Consider the following 18,143-nt stretch of genomic DNA (forward strand, 5'->3'; position numbering starts at 1 on the left):
GTAAATATGCACTTTATAAAGTGGCTCAGGTTGTGCAATATTATAACTGTATCGCAAGTTTACACTGAGGTAATTGCACTTCTAAGTATAAACAGTTCTACAAGGAGCACTTGATGAACTGATTGAGTGCGTTTATAGTTCTTGGGATGAAACTGTTTCTGAACCGCGATATCCCTACAGGAAAGGCTCTGAAGCGTTTGCCGTATGGGAGCAGTTCCACAGACAGTGCGCATGGCTGAGGCAGTGTGTGCTTGATGCTGTATACCAATAATTCTCTTTCCAATCAGCTGCTGTAGAGCTGTGATTCCACACTCAGATACAGGGGGAAAAATACTCTGAGTGGTGCACTAAGAGTAACAACGCTAAAGCAGCTATGGTATTTGGAATAGTTTGGCCATTCCGTGGACCATTATATTGTTACAGGTTAATTACAATAAGATGCCTTAAACTAATAAATAATATGCGATTAATTTCAATGTATTTGATAAAGCTGCATCAGGGATGTGGATCTAAAAAAGAAAGGGAAACCACACTGGAACAAAAGCACTGCTTTGACGCTGGGTGCAGCTAGTTTGCAAAACCGATAGGAGAACTTATGTACAACTGGCATGAAAATGTGCGTGGCTTTATGCCAAGTTTAGTTTTTATACATCGCGATGTGAGCGTGGAAACAGGTGTATGCAACATTTTTGTGTGTACACATCGTTTATACATGAGACCCCTGGAGACAGCAATCCACTATTTTCTGAGAGAGAACCATGATCTCAGACATGGAGGTGTAGATCCTCATCCCAGCCATTTCACCTTGGCAGTGAATCACTCAATACATGCCAAAGGTCACAGTCAGATGTGGGAAAGAGGATAAAATCATCTGCATAAAGCAACAAACCTCTCTCTAGCCTAACTGGACACCCTCACAACCTTGGCTGTGCCTTAATATCCTGTCCATGAAATCAACAAAAAGAAGTGGTGACAAGACATAACCTTGATGGAGTCCAGCCACAGCTCTCACTGCATTCATATAGGGAATGGATAGCATGCAAGAGCGGCACGGTTACTGCATATTTCTGCAGTATTTCTCACAATACGTGTTTATCTCAATATCTGTACAAAACACATGTAGACTGGGTTATCATACTCTCATGCAACCTTCAGAAACTGCACCAGGAAAAATAGGTGGCCTTCTGTTCCATGACCAGGATGGAATCCACATCATTCCTCATGTGCCTTTGGCTCAAAGACAAATTCTCTACAGAAACTTATGTTGGAGCACATCCTCTGGTCACCTTTGTTAAATGTACGGACCACTACACCAGTCTGCCATTCCAATGGTGCTTTACCCACCTTCTATGTAACACTGAATAAACACATTAACCATATTATTCCAATGATGTCCAGTGCTTTCAACATCTTCAGTCAGATTTCATCCACTCCAGTAACCTTACCAACTGTATTATCGTAGTATTTCCCTCTACGTACCCTTTACCTGTTTTCTAAAGGGTAAGTGTTCTCGTCAAGTTCATTATCGGGTTGGTCTACTGTTACATTTTAAGATGAACACACACATATAGATATACACATACACACAGACCCTAACCACAACAGTGCCCCATGAATGACACACACACACACACACTGATTAACCTCTAGCACTTTAAACCATACAAGTGCTTTAGGAATAACACAGCCTGTCACTCAGCATTTCAAGAGACTTACTTATTATCGGCACGAACAACATACGATGTCTATATAAATGTAATGAATTATTATTATTTTAATGATATCTCAGACCTAAATATTACTCTTGATCTACAAGAATACATTTAAACATACAAAAAGACTCAGCACTCTTGAGTATAGGCCATTTATCAGCCAAGAATATCTTCTTCACGTACTGGTCCTACTATTGAGAGGAGCTCTTACTCTCAGCCAAAATAAACCTCGTAGCACAGAGGTAATGCAAATATCCAGCTGCACTAGGTGCTCAAAGAAATCTACCTTATTACTTCAATCACTCAAGACATGAAGACACAGCATAGAAAGTTAAAAGCAGCATGGTATTTATTACAAGAATAATAATAATACCACTGGAACAAAGAATAATAGGTACTGATAGGAAAGTCTGAATATATATTCTTTAGGAAAAGCTTACGAAAAAAGTTACAGATGACAAGGATGAATGTTCCAGGGCGGCGTTTGATTTAGCAATTGATGTTCATGATGTTTTTCTGATGACCAGTGACGTCTTCGTCTGTCGTCGCTGTTTCTCTTCTTCTTCTTCTCTTCTTCCTCTCCTTCTCAGACGAGGCATATTTATTCTAAAATTGTACCAGGGGGTTTTGCAAGATGTGATTGACAGACATTCTGATTGGCTGGTTGTCAATATGAAGAATTAATTTACTGTCCGTTTTCCCAAACATTAAAACCTTTTATGTTCTCTGAGGTGTTGGTAGATCTTCCTTTCCCAGGATGTAAAATAATTAGGCATCGGCTCAGTCTTCCTTTCCCAGGTTATAAAGTAATTGACCCACCAGCATGTCTTGCTTTCAATGTTGAAACAGCGGTTTTAAAAGTGAGGTGTAAGGGAAGAAAACCTGCTTTAATTTGTCTTCAACAGTTCATCTGTTGTCTTGTCTCGAACAAAACATAATGGAAAATTAAACCAAAATGTACAGATTTTATACCACCATAACACCAACAGAGAGCTAAGGATCACCATAATATCTCTGGCAACAGCGATGGGATCTCCCCCAGCAGATGTGCCCAAAACTGCCTCAAAGTATTTCTTCCACAGCTCAAACATTTCTCAAAAGAAGTCACCATCACTTCATTCTTGTTTAAAACTGTCTGTGCAATGTCTGCCTACCCCTCCTGAGGCATCGAACAGTTTGCCAGAACAACCGCAAAGCCATCCAATAGTCTTTCTCCATGGCTTCTCCAACTCCTTCTATGTGCAAGCTTTTGCTTTTACACCTGCTTTTGCAGAATTCCTCTTTGCCTGTGTCACACACGTGTGTTTAGGAGACAGCTAAAGGGCTTAAATACAGGTAGTTCCATGCCAGAGCAGGGGGGGGGGCGGACTGCACTAATCTTCCCTCTCGATCTTTTGCAGACCATTCTAGGGAAATCCCACCCGGCTCTGGGGCAGCCACTGACGTCACTTCTGGTTCCGGTCGGGATGACATCACTTCCGCTACTGGCCTTTAAAGCTGCCATCTTGCTACCTGGAAGTCAGTTCTGTTTTGGACTCGGTGGTGTGAACATGTATGCCAATTTTGATCGCTTTTGCAGCCGTAATGGATTAAATGGGTGGCTGCCCCAAACCTTCTCGATGTCTTTTGGTCGTTCTTCTGACACCTGTCAGTACCTCTCAACTGAGTCAGGAGATCCACAGACAGTATTTCTCTAAAGGAAACCTTTTTCTGTCTGACAGCTTCCCTCTCCTCTGGTGTCTACCATCAGGTCCTAGGCTGCTACAATGAGATACCCCTACTTTCAGCAGCCACTTCCACAACTGAGGTCGTGAACAGGGTCCATGTGGACTCCATGTCCTGACCTCACTTTGCACATGAAATAATTTATCTCTGGAGGTTGAAGTTGAACTCACCATGAACAGAAGCTTCAGCCATAAAGGAAGACGAATTGCAACAGCTTAAACGTACAGCAACTTTAGAAATAATATTTCTTTTAATGCCTTCACATAACTTTCAGCTTAACATAAGTGAGAAGACCAAAAGGCATAACACAATTCAACCTTGAAAGTGACCAGAGTGAAAGAAATGTTGAGAGAATACTACTAACAGAGGGAAGGAGAGAGTCAGATATACCCTGCTTTCATACATCATTAATGGCAAATATACAAGGGGTATAACAAAAGTTATAAGAAATATGTACATTATTAACTTGTGCGCTAAAAATGTTTTGTTGCCTATAAAATTGCATAAGCAAAATGCACCATGCTGGTAAATCACTGATATAACTCTAAACCAGTGGTGTCAGGAGACACTGGTTTGATGCTAAGCAAACTCTCTTTCATCTCAAAGTAAAATTCAAGTACAAATTCCACTGTTACATTAAAATGGCTTTGTGAGTGCTTCCTGTTAATAAGGATGTGTTTGGTTCCTGTGAACTACAGGTACCTTATTATTTTATTTGTTTGATCTTTTAATTTTTTATATTCACTTTCATACCTTGTTTCTTGGACACTTCTTCATCATCTCCTATTTCATCTTCTGTTACTTCCGAGCCAGTTGTATATTCCTCATCTTCAGACAGCAATGACTGTTGTTTCTAAATGAAATTATATAATTAATTAAGACAGGAAACCAGTTCTACCTTATATAATGTAATGAAGATTTAGATATTTTACGGCTATATAACAAGGGCACTAGTCTGTATTATTTATAACTTTTCTTATTGTGTAAGTAGTTTTTCCTTTCTGGCAGTATTTCTGAAAATTCCTTTGGCTCTAAAACTGTTCGGGTAATATGAAGTTCCACTGCTTTTTGATAAACAGATTTTTTTTAAACTTCTTGCACTGTTATGCTACTGTGGCAAGATACTTTAATTTTATTATTCTGTCATATGTAGTTTTGCTAGATGTACTACTCAGTGCTGTCAAGTTCAAAGGACCTTAAGGTATTTGGCAGTAATAGATCTTCAGGTGGATCACATTTGTTTTAGCACAAAACACTAATAAAAAAAAAACAAAACACATTCCTACAGCCCAATACAATTCATTTTTAAAGTTTCTTTTACAGTTCCTTAATTACCATACTACCATCAACTTGTCCTGGAAACAGGCACTATTGTAATCAGTGTGATGTCAGCGCTAAGCATCCATGCAAGGCTGGGACCACCACTTTAGTCTATGCAATCGAGACAGGTGCTTGGATCCCTGCCAATTTCTTTTTGTTAAATATTGTGTGTGTGAACTTCTAAACCCTTGTTTTCCAATTTGAAACAAGACAGACTAAAGGGCCAGGAAAGAACAGAAGGTGAAAATTGTCAAGAAAGTGCAAACAAATTTAGACAACAGAAGTAAGCATGGGTGTGTAGTCAGGAGAGCAGGAACAAAATACAAGAGAAATCCAAGTAGACAGTGTGCTATGCAAAATAAATTTGATTTCATATTTAGTGTCTTTTAGAAATTTGTAATTAGACGTCTGTTTTTAGACAAGCTAACATGCAATGTTGTCTTTAATTTATAAACACAGACATAGGTGTGGCAAAAGCAGAAAGTGGCCTGTATGTCCATTCCTTCCTAACATGAAAAAGTGAGATATAAAACATCTGAACAAAATATTACATACTAATTACAACTGAATAAATAAGTATTAAAAAGCTTAAAAAGGAAAATCATTCATTAGCAATATTCCATTGTTAGTTGGAATAACATGGAAAATAATAAAAACAAAAGATAGGCATGTTTACACAAAAAAAAAAAAAAACAGTCTAGTAGTTAAACTTAGCTAGCTGAATTCTAACTAACATAAAAAACAAAAGAGAATTACAAGCAGATTATATATTTGCCAAAGTGAAGTCCTATTTATATAAAAGAACAGGACTCACTAAATTTCACACTGGGTAAAGACAGAACATTCATCCACTTTTGGATCTTGTTTTTATTTAAATACTTTAAATTGTCCAGTTTACTAAAAACACATATACAGAAAGATAATTATTTTAAAAGGAAATGTATAACTATTGCAAAAAAAATGAAAAAAGGATTCAAATGCAAATACAACAATGATGATTTCTGTTAATACATACCACATATGAAAGATAATTCAAATGGAAGGATATCGAGCTGTCAAATTTGACCACAAAGTAATACAGTATATGTGCTACACTCTGTATTGCACTAAACTTTTTATCTTCTGTATGTTTTAACAGATATTGGTTGTGGGTAAGAACATATTTTAGCATAGACAGGTTACTTTTAAACTACTGTTTATTAAATTATATATTGTGATATGTGGGTCACTGTACAGGTCACAAGTCTCTGTACTTTAGCAAAATTAGCTTTATTCAACTTGAAACAGGAACAGCAGGGTTATTTAATGCAGCGAGAGCTACCACTCTCGTATACACAGACACAGCAAACGGGCATAGTCAGGGCCAGGTTATACTGTTTCCTGCTTTTATAATGTTCCTTGCATCACCCATCAGCGACAGATGTGTATAACGCGATTTCGATCAGCTCGTAGTTGTTTCTGCAGCACTACGAAGCTGCTCTGCAAAACTGCAGTTGCCTCTGTGATGGATAAGCATGTAGTGGTGCTACATGAATGTGAAACTGCAACTCCCAGCAGTCCCTGCAGTGGCTTTGATTGGTCTTCTGCTGAGGGTGCAGGGGCTGTTGGGATCAAAGGATGTCTGCACGGCCAGTGACCAAAAAGAGAAAAGATTTTGTAATTTGTGTTTCAAGTTCCTGTCTGTCTGCCTTCTGTTGGGTTATCTGTACTTATTCGTTTTGTCCTGGATTGTTTTGTGGTTGGGGTCTGGATTGTCTGCCGTATTCTTGTGTACATGAGGACTGTAAGTGGATTCATGGCCATCCTGCGTGGAAAGGAGCGCTCCTGAACCCGTCCACCCGTCTTCACCCATTCAGTAACTATCGGGAGGACTGTCTTTACATTCCCATTCAACGTGCAGATCTCTGGACTATCTATCTTCATCATCATTACATTTCATCCATTGGCGTTTTTCATAGACTTTGCTGTGTATGTTTTGTTTGTGCTTTGTTTATTTAATGTATAGTTGCCGTAAGTTTTAATTACATTCTTTAATTGTTGCTTGATTACCGGTTTGATTTGTTTTTGTCTCGGTGCTGGGTGCGTCCCTGGAATCTCCACCATAAAAATAAATAAATCACCATCTTCTCGACGGTGTGAATCTTAGCGGCACCGGACCGCTACAAGCAGTCCTCCACAGACGTGGCAGTCGCTCTTCGGCGTGTCGTCCTGTTGGGGTGGGGTCCTAAAACACTTCAGAAACCTCACAATATATTGAACTATTATACTGTACTATATTAATCTATTATACTATATTAAACTAACCATATGCAGCATCCTAGGTTCACATCCCATGCCTATCCGTATGGAATATGTGAGTTCTCCACAGGTCTGTGTGGTTTTTTTCTTAAAGAATTCAGATTTTCCTCCTACAACACCAAATAAGTGAATGGTACTTTAAGAATGGTCTTTTTTCAGTGTGGATATGTGGTCCTTGTTTCCTGCTTTGCACTTGGTGCTGCGAAGATAAATGTTGCTTAAATGCACTGAATTAAGCAGGCGTGAAGATGTTAAGTTTATTCTTGGGTCAAAAAGGAGACAATATAATGCAGCATCTTACCATGACAGTAATAAAGCATCAATACAGGCAGTGACTGGAAGTTTATATTGGTCATGTTGTCATCATTACTATACAAGCTGGTCAGGGGAGGTCAGGTTAGGAAGCACATACTGGTACAGTGTGTTGCAGCACCGATCACACAACAAAACAGCTTGGCAGATCTACTTCCTCAACAATGAGGATCCTGCGAGTCGAATCACCCTCTGGGAATCGTGCCACATGGCCATAGTGCTATACTGATGCTCCCAAACAAAGCAAGTAATGTGCCTCATTCAGGACTCCGTAAGCAACCACTCAATTAACACAAAGTCAAACCAGTGGTACCAAAGGATTTTCCAAAGAGACACAGTGCCAAAGGAGTTCAGTCTTCGTCTCAGGTCACTGGATACCGTCCATGACTCGAAACCATATACCAAAACAGGAAGCACCAGGACTCTTTAAAGACTTGGACCTTCATCCTTTGGCAAAGATATCAGGAGCACCACACACCCCTTTCCAGCAACCTCATGACCTCCCATGCTGTCCCAATTCATCTACTGACTTCATAGGAAGAGTCACCAGATACATGAATGTCGCTGCCGAGGTACGTAAACCTCTTGACAAGGTACTCTCTGCAGACAGATGCTGATGACTGTGCCCAAGAAGTTATTAAAGGCTGGGATCTTGGTTTTTATCCAGGACACTTGCCAGCCCAGACACTCAGACACCTCACTCAGAATCTCATGAGCCCCGATTAGAGCCTCCATTGAATCTGCAAAGATCACAACATTGTCAGCAAAGTCAAGATCAGTGAATCTTTCTTCACCAACAGATGCCCCACAGCCACTGGACCAACTAATAATAATAATAATAATACATTTTATTTATATAGCGCCTTTCCCATGCTCAAGGCAGAACCCTGCCCAAAACCCAGTCCATGCAAGCACTGAGCAGAGTAGGAGCAAGAACATACCCCTGACAAACCCCAGAAACAACTGAGAAAAACGCAGTGGATCTGCCTCCACTTGGCACAGTACGCACACTATCAGTGATATCCAGCAACTTTGGAGGATCCCATGAAGTCTCAGTTGTCCTACAGGGCAGCTCAATCAACAGAGTTGAAGACTTTCCAAAAATTGAAAAAGGCTGCAAAGAAACTCAATATTACTCCAATATTAACATTTGTGCTCCATGAGAACCCTCAGTTCTAGGATGCGGTTGATGGTAGACTTCTTAGGTGTAAAAACAGGCTTCTCCGGTTGCTGATAGGTGAGCAAGTGATCATGGATCTTATTGAGGAAGACCCCAGCAAGAACCTTACCCGGCACTAAGAACAGTGTTATCCCCCATAGTTGCTGCAATCCAGGTGATTACCCTTCCCTTTCCAGACAGGGATGACAAATCCCCTTTTCCAGTCAGCTGGGATGACACCCATCTCCCAAATAGAAGCAAAGATTGCTTACAATCCAAGGAGGACAGCTTTACCACCAGCCTGGTAAGGTTCATCCCAGATACCATAGATCAGGGGTAGGCAATGTCGGTCCTGGTGAGCCGCAGTGGCTACAGGTTTTCATTCCAACCCAATTGCTTAATTAGAAACCAATCATTGCCAATCTCAGACATTATTTAATTTTATGGCTTGTTAGTCTGTGCAATGTAAGGCTCTTATATCGTAGATTTTTTTCCTTTCCAAGGATATCATCCAAATGATTTGAAGCCTAAAACAGATCATTTTCAGTCTGTCACATTTTTCTATTAAGTGTTTTATTAAATCAAACAGTGCATGATGAACATGCACAGATGTAATTGGAAAAAAGCTAGCTGGAGAACTGCTGGCTGCTTTGTCTTTTACATCTCATTGCTAATAAGGAGCAATTAAAATACTGAATGCAGCAGTTTAAGATTGAAATAAGCACTTAAGGTTGGAGAACCTTAACAAGCGAGACCACTAAAATGAAGCATCAAAATGTCACTTAAGCAATATGTGCTTCATCAGCAATAATTGAGTTCTCGTTAAGGAACTGGGTTGGAACAAAAACCTGCACATACTGCGGCTCTCCAGGACCGACATTGCCCACTCCTGCCATAGATCCTTGCAGCCTTCCCTACCTTCAGCTGGTTCACCACCTGTGCAATCTCAGTGAGACTGGGTGGTTCACAGCTAATTGGAGGATTAGTCTCAAGAACCATGGATCCAGAGGTGTCCAGCGTCCTAACCGGAGGATCATCTTTAAACAGCCAGTTTAAAGCAGCCAGCCCAGCAGGTCACAATTGCAGCCTGATCTGCAAGGGCTGTTCCATCACCTCCCCTGACTAAGAATCTCTGAGGAACAGATTTGGATGTGCATAAACAAGCAGGGCAAGCAATATATTTAAATTAGTTGACTTTAGTCTAATCTGTTTCGGGAGATGGACGTCTGAGATGGAACTCAGTTAGCAGTGGTGTTACGTTTCCTTCAATTACAATATATGCAAGCATATAAGCATCACTGGCAGGAAAAAAGGCTCAGAAAGAAACGGAAAAGATAGCTAAAGCTTCATCCAAGTCTAAACAGGCCTCAAGTTCAAGCTCAAGGTACGGCCTGCCACAAACTGACCTGGAACAGATAGGCGAAAGCACAGATCTCCCGGGACTTGATGCTGTTGCATCATTTCCAGTCGAGAGCGAAAGTGGGAGTGAATGTGCAAATGAGTCGGGCCAGGAGTACTCATTGATTCCAGAAGGTTCATTGAAACTGAAAATGGCCTTACCTTCCGAGATGTCAATTACTCCCTGTGAGCCAGCAACACTGACTCCAACTGGGCTTGCTACTCCACCCATGGAGCACAGAGAAGACTGAAATGAACTGTTCGAGCTGAAGGTAACGATCACCGCAATAGTCACCACTCTCGGATGGGGGGGGGGGGGACATAAAGGAGCTAAAGAATAATATAAAGAAGGTTACAAATGATACAAAAAGATATAAGGAAAGATATACAGGACATACACAAGACAAACGAGAAGCTGCTTCAGGATATTAAAGACCAGGAGATATATTTAAGTAATCACTTTGAGGCAATCTTTAAAAGGTATGCTAGAAAAAAATCGAGGGAAGGATGCTGCAGATGGAAAAGGAAAGGCTGTAAATTCCAAATGGAAAGTATTTGGAGACAGACTAGCTGCACTGGAAGATAGATACAGAAGGAAGAATTGAAGGTCTCCCTGAAAACCATGAAAGTCTAAACCCATACGTGGATCGAAAGCCTCAAAACCTAGAGACCTCATTATGTGTTTTGACAAATTACAATCTAAATTAAATGTTACTTCTCAGACAGTAACAAGAGATAATATTTGAAAATAACCACATTCGTATTTTCCCTAATTTCTCACCTTCAACAGCTGTTAAACATACCACTTTTTACAGTATTAAACAGCACTTATGGAAAGCCTAAACATTTTAATTACAATTATATATGTGTATGTTTGCGTGTACATATATTTTTTCCCCCCAAAGGGGACTGTTTAACATGATACCCTTGGTTTATTTTATTAGGACTTATTATTACATGCTATCAGCTTATCTATAGCTACCGTTTAACATCATTGCCTGGGTTTACTCTTTCAGGATTGTTTAAGATTCTATTTTTATGTTTATAGTATTTGGACTGTATTGTAAATAGATCTCTCTATTTTAATCCTAATACACCGCTGCTGGGGGCTTGTTTTGTTTTGGATGTGCTTGGTCTCTAGGTAATGTCAGAGGACTGGGACTTTGTGAAATGTGGTCTAGTCTCACGTGGGGGCTCAATATGGCAGGGCAAGAAAGAGACTAAGCTATTTCTAATCTATCCTTTAAATCCTTACAATTGTAAGTGCCAACGCAACAATAGCCTCCATGACAATAACTCCTGGAAAAATTGAAAATTAAAGTCAAAGCTATCTTATGTAATAATGTACTCTCTTAAATTAAGACTACAAATTGTCAACAAAAGTTCAGAAGCAATGTCTCCAGGACCAAACTTTCTGAGCTGTAATGTTAAAAGTCTTAATCAAGAATTAAGGGAAAGAAAGTATTCTCTCACTTCACGGGTCTAAATGCTAAAATAGAACTTTTACAGGAGACCCACTTATTAAGCAAGGATCAGTTTCGGTTGCACAGAGATTGAACTGGCCAAATATTCCACTCAAGCCATACAAAGAAAACTAGGAGGTGTGAGAATTCTTATACATAGAGCAATTTAATTTGTAGTATCAGATGTAGTATCTGATGATGAAGGGCAATATGTGATCGTCATGGGTAATTTATTTAACTGTAAAGTGATTCTGACAAATATCTACACACCCAATGTGGATGATAGGGACTTCACCCAAAACGTATTTGCATCCTTTCCTAATGCTGGTGACTTCACTTGTGTTTTAAATCTTGACCTGGATAGGTCTCATGCCACAGGGGTAATGACATCTAATACCGCAAAAACAATAACACAGTTTGTAATTGATCACAATTTATCAGACCCCTGGAGATTTCTAAACCTAATCTCAAGAGTATATTCCTTCTTCTCACCAGTACATCAGTTACTCAAGAATTGATTATTTCTTTATAGACAACAATTTCTTGACCATGATTAAATCTTGCAAGTATGATGCTATTGTTATCACTGACCACGCCCCTTTGATCATTGACCTCAAATCATTATGCCCCACATACTCAACTCGCGGCTGGTGTCTTAGCCCACTTTTATTAGCAGGTGAGAACTGTACAGAGTTTATATTGGAGCAAAAGTTTTTTTTTTTTTTTTTTTTAGAGACAAATATATCCTTAGAGGTTTCTGCACAAATAGTCTGGGAAACTGAAGGCTTTCTTAAGAGGACAGATTATTTCATATCTTTCATACAAAAATAAATCAGAAACCAAGAAGGCCTCAGAGCTAATTAGTGAAATTACCAAAATAGATCAAGATCATGCCAGGTGTCCAAATGAGGCACTTTGTAGAAAAAGACAGGCTTTGGATTCAGAGCTCAACCTTGTGACAAAAAAGAAACAGAACAACTCATTTTTAAATCACAACATCATAACTATGAACACGGATAGAAGGCTAATAACATTTTAGTTCAACAAACAGGAAGTTTGCAGTGCAATTACCAACACAGATGGAGACAAAATCATTGACCATAAAAATATAATGCACACATTTAGAGACTACTAGAAGTCCTTATATTCTACTCAGTTTAAAGAAGACAAGGCAACTAACCTAATGTGTTTTTGGATACATTACAGATACCACAACTAGATACTCTCAATGCAGAGGAATTGGATAAATCTCTGGCACTCTCAGAATTACTAGATGCTATAAGTAGGAAAGCAGCAGATCCTGATTGCTACCCTGTCGAAATTTTATAAAATAATTTTCAATTAAGTTAGCTGTCCTTTTATTAGCAACATTTACAGAAGCTATAAACAATAAAATTCTACCTCAAACTTTTCGTCAAGCATTAATTACTGTCTTTCTTAAGAAAAATAAGGACTTATTATAATGTGCATCATACAGACAAATCTCACTTCTGAATAATGATGTTAAGATACTCTCAAAGTTCTAGCTAGAAGGACTGAGAAAGTGCTTCCTTCGGTAATATCACAAGACCAAACTGTATTTATTAAAGGCAGACACTTGGCTTCCAATCATCGATGCCTGTTTAATGTAATATTTTCAGCCACAATGCCTAATACCCCGGAGATGATATTATCATTGGATGCAGAAAAAGGCAGTTGTTTTCAGTGCCACTCATAGCTTGAATATTAAGACAACAAACCTTGCCCAAACTTTAAATAATATATACTCAAAAGTGCCACAGGCCCTAAACCTAATAAAGTAATTTAAATCTGCGATCCTTATTATGAATACATCATTTTTATTACCAAGACTTGATTTATTTATTTTCTCTTTAAATGCCAAGGTTACTCCTAGAGGTGCTCTTAACATTGTACCACACTCGTCCTCTAAGTTTAAACTTAGTTCAGTATAGAGCCCACACACATACTTAAGGTTATAGTTTAGATTTGATCTGCTCTTTTGACATGTTACAGTAATCCCTCGCTATATCGCGCTTCGACTTCCGCAGCTTCACTCTATCGCAGATTTTATATGTAAGCATATTTAAATATATATCTCAGATTTTTTGCTGGTTCGCAGATTTCTATGGACAATGGGTCTTTTAATTTCTGGTACATGCTTCCTAAGCTGGTTTGCCCAGTTGATTTCATACAAGGGACGCTATTGGCAGATGGCTGAGAAGCTACCCAACCAGAGCGTGTATTACGTATTAAATAAAACTCCTCAAACATATTGTGAGCACGGGGGCTGTTCGCAACCCTAGAGGATACGGCCGCTCCTTATTGCTCCCTTCCTTGCTGGGCTTACATGTGGCTGCTTTGTCAAGCGATATGCTTCCCGCACGGTGCTTCGCATACTTAAAAGCTTGAACGGCACGTATTGATTTTTGATTGTTTGTTTTTCTCTGTCTCTCTCTGACATTCTCTGCTCCTGACGGAGGGGGTGTGAGCAGAGGGGCTGTTCGCACACTGGCCTAGAGGATACGGACGCTCCTCTAAAAAATGCTGAAAGACTACCTTCACATTGCTCCCTTCCTTGCAGCTGCTTTGTCCGGCGGTGCTTCGCATACTTAAAAGCCAAACAGCCCTATTGATTTTTGATTGTTTGCTTTTTCTCTCTCTCTGACATTATCTGCTCCTGACGCGCACTCCTTTGAAGAGGAAGATATGTTTGCATTCTTTTAATTGTGAGATGGAACTGTCATCTCTGTCTTGTCATGGAGCACAGTTTAAACTTTTGAAAAAGAGACAAATGTTTGTTTGCAGTGTTTGAATAAAGTTCCTGTCTCTCTACAACCTCCTGTGTTTCTGTGCAAATCTGTGACCCAAGCATGACAATATAAAAATAACCATAAAAACATATGGTTTCTACTTCGCAGATTTTCACCTTTCGCGGGGGGGTTCTGGAATGCAACCCCCACGATCAAGGAGGGATTACTGTAATTTAAAATATTCAAGTATTCAAGTGAGATGCAACTGTGAACTGTGTTGCAGTCAAAAATACAGTAAAATGATCAGTATGTCAAACAATCGTTTCTTCCTCCTAGCAAAAGAAAACAGCTTTTTTTTTTTTTTTTTTTATATAAAGTATAATGAAGGGCCTACAGAGATAAAAATGATTAATCTTGTTAATGCTTTGGTTGTCACAATTATTTGAGACAAACCTATAGATACCCTCCACATGTAAATGGCATATAAGGATTTTCTTGATTAGGGTTGTAGAGTTTAAAAGAAATTCAATTTCACTTCCCTACAAGCAGAAACTGATGGCAAGAAGTTTAATTTCATTTAGAGGTATTTATTAATTTATGCATCCAAAGCAGGTAGTCAACATTAAGACTACTGCCTAAAAAGGAATACCAGATCATAATTTCAATACAAACTGGAATCATTACCTGAAGTAACCTTTCTATAGATAGATATTTTTGCTCTTTCTGGCCATCATGAAAAAGTAAGACAAAAAGACTTGTGATAGAGCTTGAAAAAACGCAGCAGAATGAGAAATTAAATCTCTTGGTTACACTCACCAGCCACGTTATTAGGTACCAGGTGTCAAATGCTTGTTAACGCTAATAATCAGCCAATCACATGGCAGAACCTCAATGCATTTCGGTGTGTAGACATTATGAAGATGACCTGCTGAAGTTCAAACAGAGTATCAGAATGGGAAGTAAGGTGATTTAAGTGACATGGCACGGTTGTTGGGCCAGATGGGCTGGTCTGAGTATTCCAGACACTGCTAATTCTAAAGGGATATTCATCCGCAACCATCTCTAGGGCTTACAGGCCATGGTCTAAAAAAAGGGAAAATATAAAGTGAATGGGAGTTATCTGAGCAAAAATGTCTTGTTGATGCCAGAGGTCAGTGGAGAATGGCCAGACTGGTTCAAGCTGATAGAAAGGCAACAGTAATTCATATAACCACTCGTTACAACCGAAGTTTGCAGAAGTGCATCTCTGAATGCACAACATGTTAAATCTTGAAGCAGATCAACATCAGGAGACCCAACTGGGTGTCACTCCAGGCAGCTAAGAACATGCAACTAAGGCTACAATTCACAAAGGCTCACCAAAATTGGACAATATCAAATTAGAAAAAATGCTGCCTGGTCTGATGAGTTTCAATTTCTGCTGCAACATTCTGATAGTAGGGTCAGAGTTTGGTGTCAACAACATGACAGCCTGCCTTTTATCAACGGTTCAGGCTGCTGCTGGTGGTGTAATGGTGGGGGGGATATTTTTTTGGCAAACTTTGGCCTCCTTAGTACCAACTGTGCATTATATAAATACAACCGCCTACCTGAGTATTGTTGCTGACCATGTTTATTCCTTTATGACCACAGTGTACCCATCTACTGATGGCTACTTCCAGTAGGTTAACACTAGAATTACCAGAGCCTACGAAAAAACTTGTAGATCCGGCCCACCTTAAATTCATTTGCACCTCTCCGTCAGCGTCTTTTGTCCTGTAAATGTGCCGATAAAGACAAGCAGCAAGAAGCCTACTATTCCATCCCCCCACAGCTGCAAAATGTGCACAGCTCATGCCTTGATTGTTTATCTGGAAGTGAAGTGCTGGAGTTTTAGAGTAGAAATAATAGATCGTTATTTGGAACACATGCATTTCATGTGTGTTCCATTTCTACAGTAATCTGTGTGAACACATTGTTAAAACAGAAACGTTTTTCATATTTTAGTAGTAAATGACAAAATGTTGGCATAAACTATATAATGTGTGAAGTCTGAAGTCCAAAGATCAAATAAACACTTTCACAAAAGGTTCAAGGATAAAACAAAAGCTTCCGTAGCGTAGCGGTAAGATTTGCTGCCTTATAATCAAGAGTCCCTGGTTCGATCCCAACTGGCTCCTATATTTGCCATTTTCAGTAGTGAGCTGCTCTTATTGTTAATATTATACAGTACACACATACATTTGGTTTGCTTCCGTAACAGAGACAGTGGACATTTATAGTACTTGTGAAAGTTACCGTTTTATTTTCACTTTTTTTCTCTCAGTCACAATCACGATACATACTACCGCCCCCCCCACCCAGGGATCTGACGCTGATAAGTTTTTATTTGAAACTTGAAATAACTATAGATGTGAGTGGTGTTTTGAGGCAATGGAACAGGTCCATTCTCTGATCTGGAGGGATAAAAAGCATGTGAATCTGCCTTCTTCGTATCTCACCGTCACTTGATTTTTTTTTTTTTTGTTCAGTTTTATCGAGTGTTTCTGCTCACGCTGAATTAGTATGCACCTTATGGTCTATGATGTCAAAAAAAAAACAAAAAAAAAAACAGAGACATTGGTATATATGATATTTGGAATTATTCATTTTATGACCCGTACAGTACATTTCGGAAAAACATTGTGGCACAGATGCAACATTATTCATGTTATTCATATTCATTCGCATAACATCTTGCGCTTGTAATCAGTGACCACGTTTTTTTTGTTTTTTTTCTGATCTTGCCAGTGATCACGATCACTCTGTACCCCCCCCCCATCCCCACCTGATCAGACTCTAAGTAACAGCGGCAGCATAAATTCACACCGATCTGACACTGTTCATTTTCAAATAATATTGCATTAGTGCGATGATGTTTTCTGATTGGTACTATTCAAGTCATAAAATTATTTCTTCAAAATGTCACATATATTTTCTCTTTCTTTCAGGTGTGTAATAGAAACCACAGCATAGAGAGAAGTGTGCGCATTGTAACAGGTACACATGTCGGAAACGTAGTAAGGACAGTCCTTGCGTGTGTGTGAACTGTTAACATTTGAATTTGATGATTGCATATAGCGCTGAACTTACTGCTCTGTACTATTCTTTCCTCTGCATGTCCTGAAGTACAAAACAAACATCACTATACAGCAACATGTGGGGACTGGCAAGATCGGAAAAAAAACATGTGGTCACTGATTACAAGCGCAAGATGTTATGCGAATGAATATGAATAATATGAACAATGTTGCATCCGTGCCACAATGTTTCCGAAATGTACTATACAGGTCATAAAATGAATAATTCCAAATATCACATATACCTATGTCTGTATTTATTTATTTATTTTTTTCATCATAGACCATAAGGTGCATACTAATTCAGCATGAGCAGGAACACTCAATAAAACTGAATAAAAAAAAAAAAAATCAAGTTACGGTGAGTGTTGTGTGTCAGCTTTTATCCCTCCAGATCAGAGAATGTCCAGTTCCATTGCCTCAAAACACCACTTACATCTACAGTTATTCCCAGTTTCAAATAAAAATTATCCACGTCAGATCCCTGGGTGGGGGGGTGGTAGTATGTATCGTGATCATGACAGAGAATAAAAGTGAAAATAAAACGGTAACTTTCACAAGTACTATAAATGTCCACCGTCTGTTACAGATGCAAACCAAATGTATATGTGCACTGTATAATATTAACAATAAGAGCAGCTCACTACTCAAAATGGCAAATATAGGAGGCAGTGGGGATCGAACCGGGGACTCTTGATTACAAGTCAGCAAATCTTACTGCTACGCTATGGAAGCTTTTGTTTTATCCTTGAACCTTTTATGAAAGTGTTTATTTGATCTTTGGACTTCAGACTTCACACATTATATAGTTTATGCCAACATTTTGTCATTTACTACTAAAATATGAAAAATATTTCTGTTTTAACAATGTGTTTACACAGATTATTGTAGAAATGGAACACACATGA

At 39.0% G+C, this 18,143-nt stretch overlaps 1 protein-coding gene across 4 annotated transcripts in view; it reads right to left on the bottom strand.

Moving 5' to 3' along the window:
- sanbr (SANT and BTB domain regulator of CSR) overlaps positions 1-18,143 on the bottom strand; it is a 160,330-nt gene that overhangs the window by 35,818 nt on the left and 106,369 nt on the right. For 2 of the 4 annotated variants that reach the window (XM_051919330.1, XM_051919329.1), the window contains exon 15: positions 4,191-4,290. In XM_051919330.1, the coding sequence (XP_051775290.1) occupies positions 4,191-4,290 (100 nt within the window). Of the gene's footprint in view, positions 1-4,182; positions 4,291-18,143 lie in introns of all 4 variants that reach the window. The other 2 variants (XM_051919328.1, XM_051919327.1) reach the window with 1 other exon arrangement.

Source organism: Erpetoichthys calabaricus, chromosome 15 (assembly GCF_900747795.2).
Source record: "Erpetoichthys calabaricus chromosome 15, fErpCal1.3, whole genome shotgun sequence".
Lineage (NCBI taxonomy): Eukaryota > Metazoa > Chordata > Cladistia > Polypteriformes > Polypteridae > Erpetoichthys > Erpetoichthys calabaricus.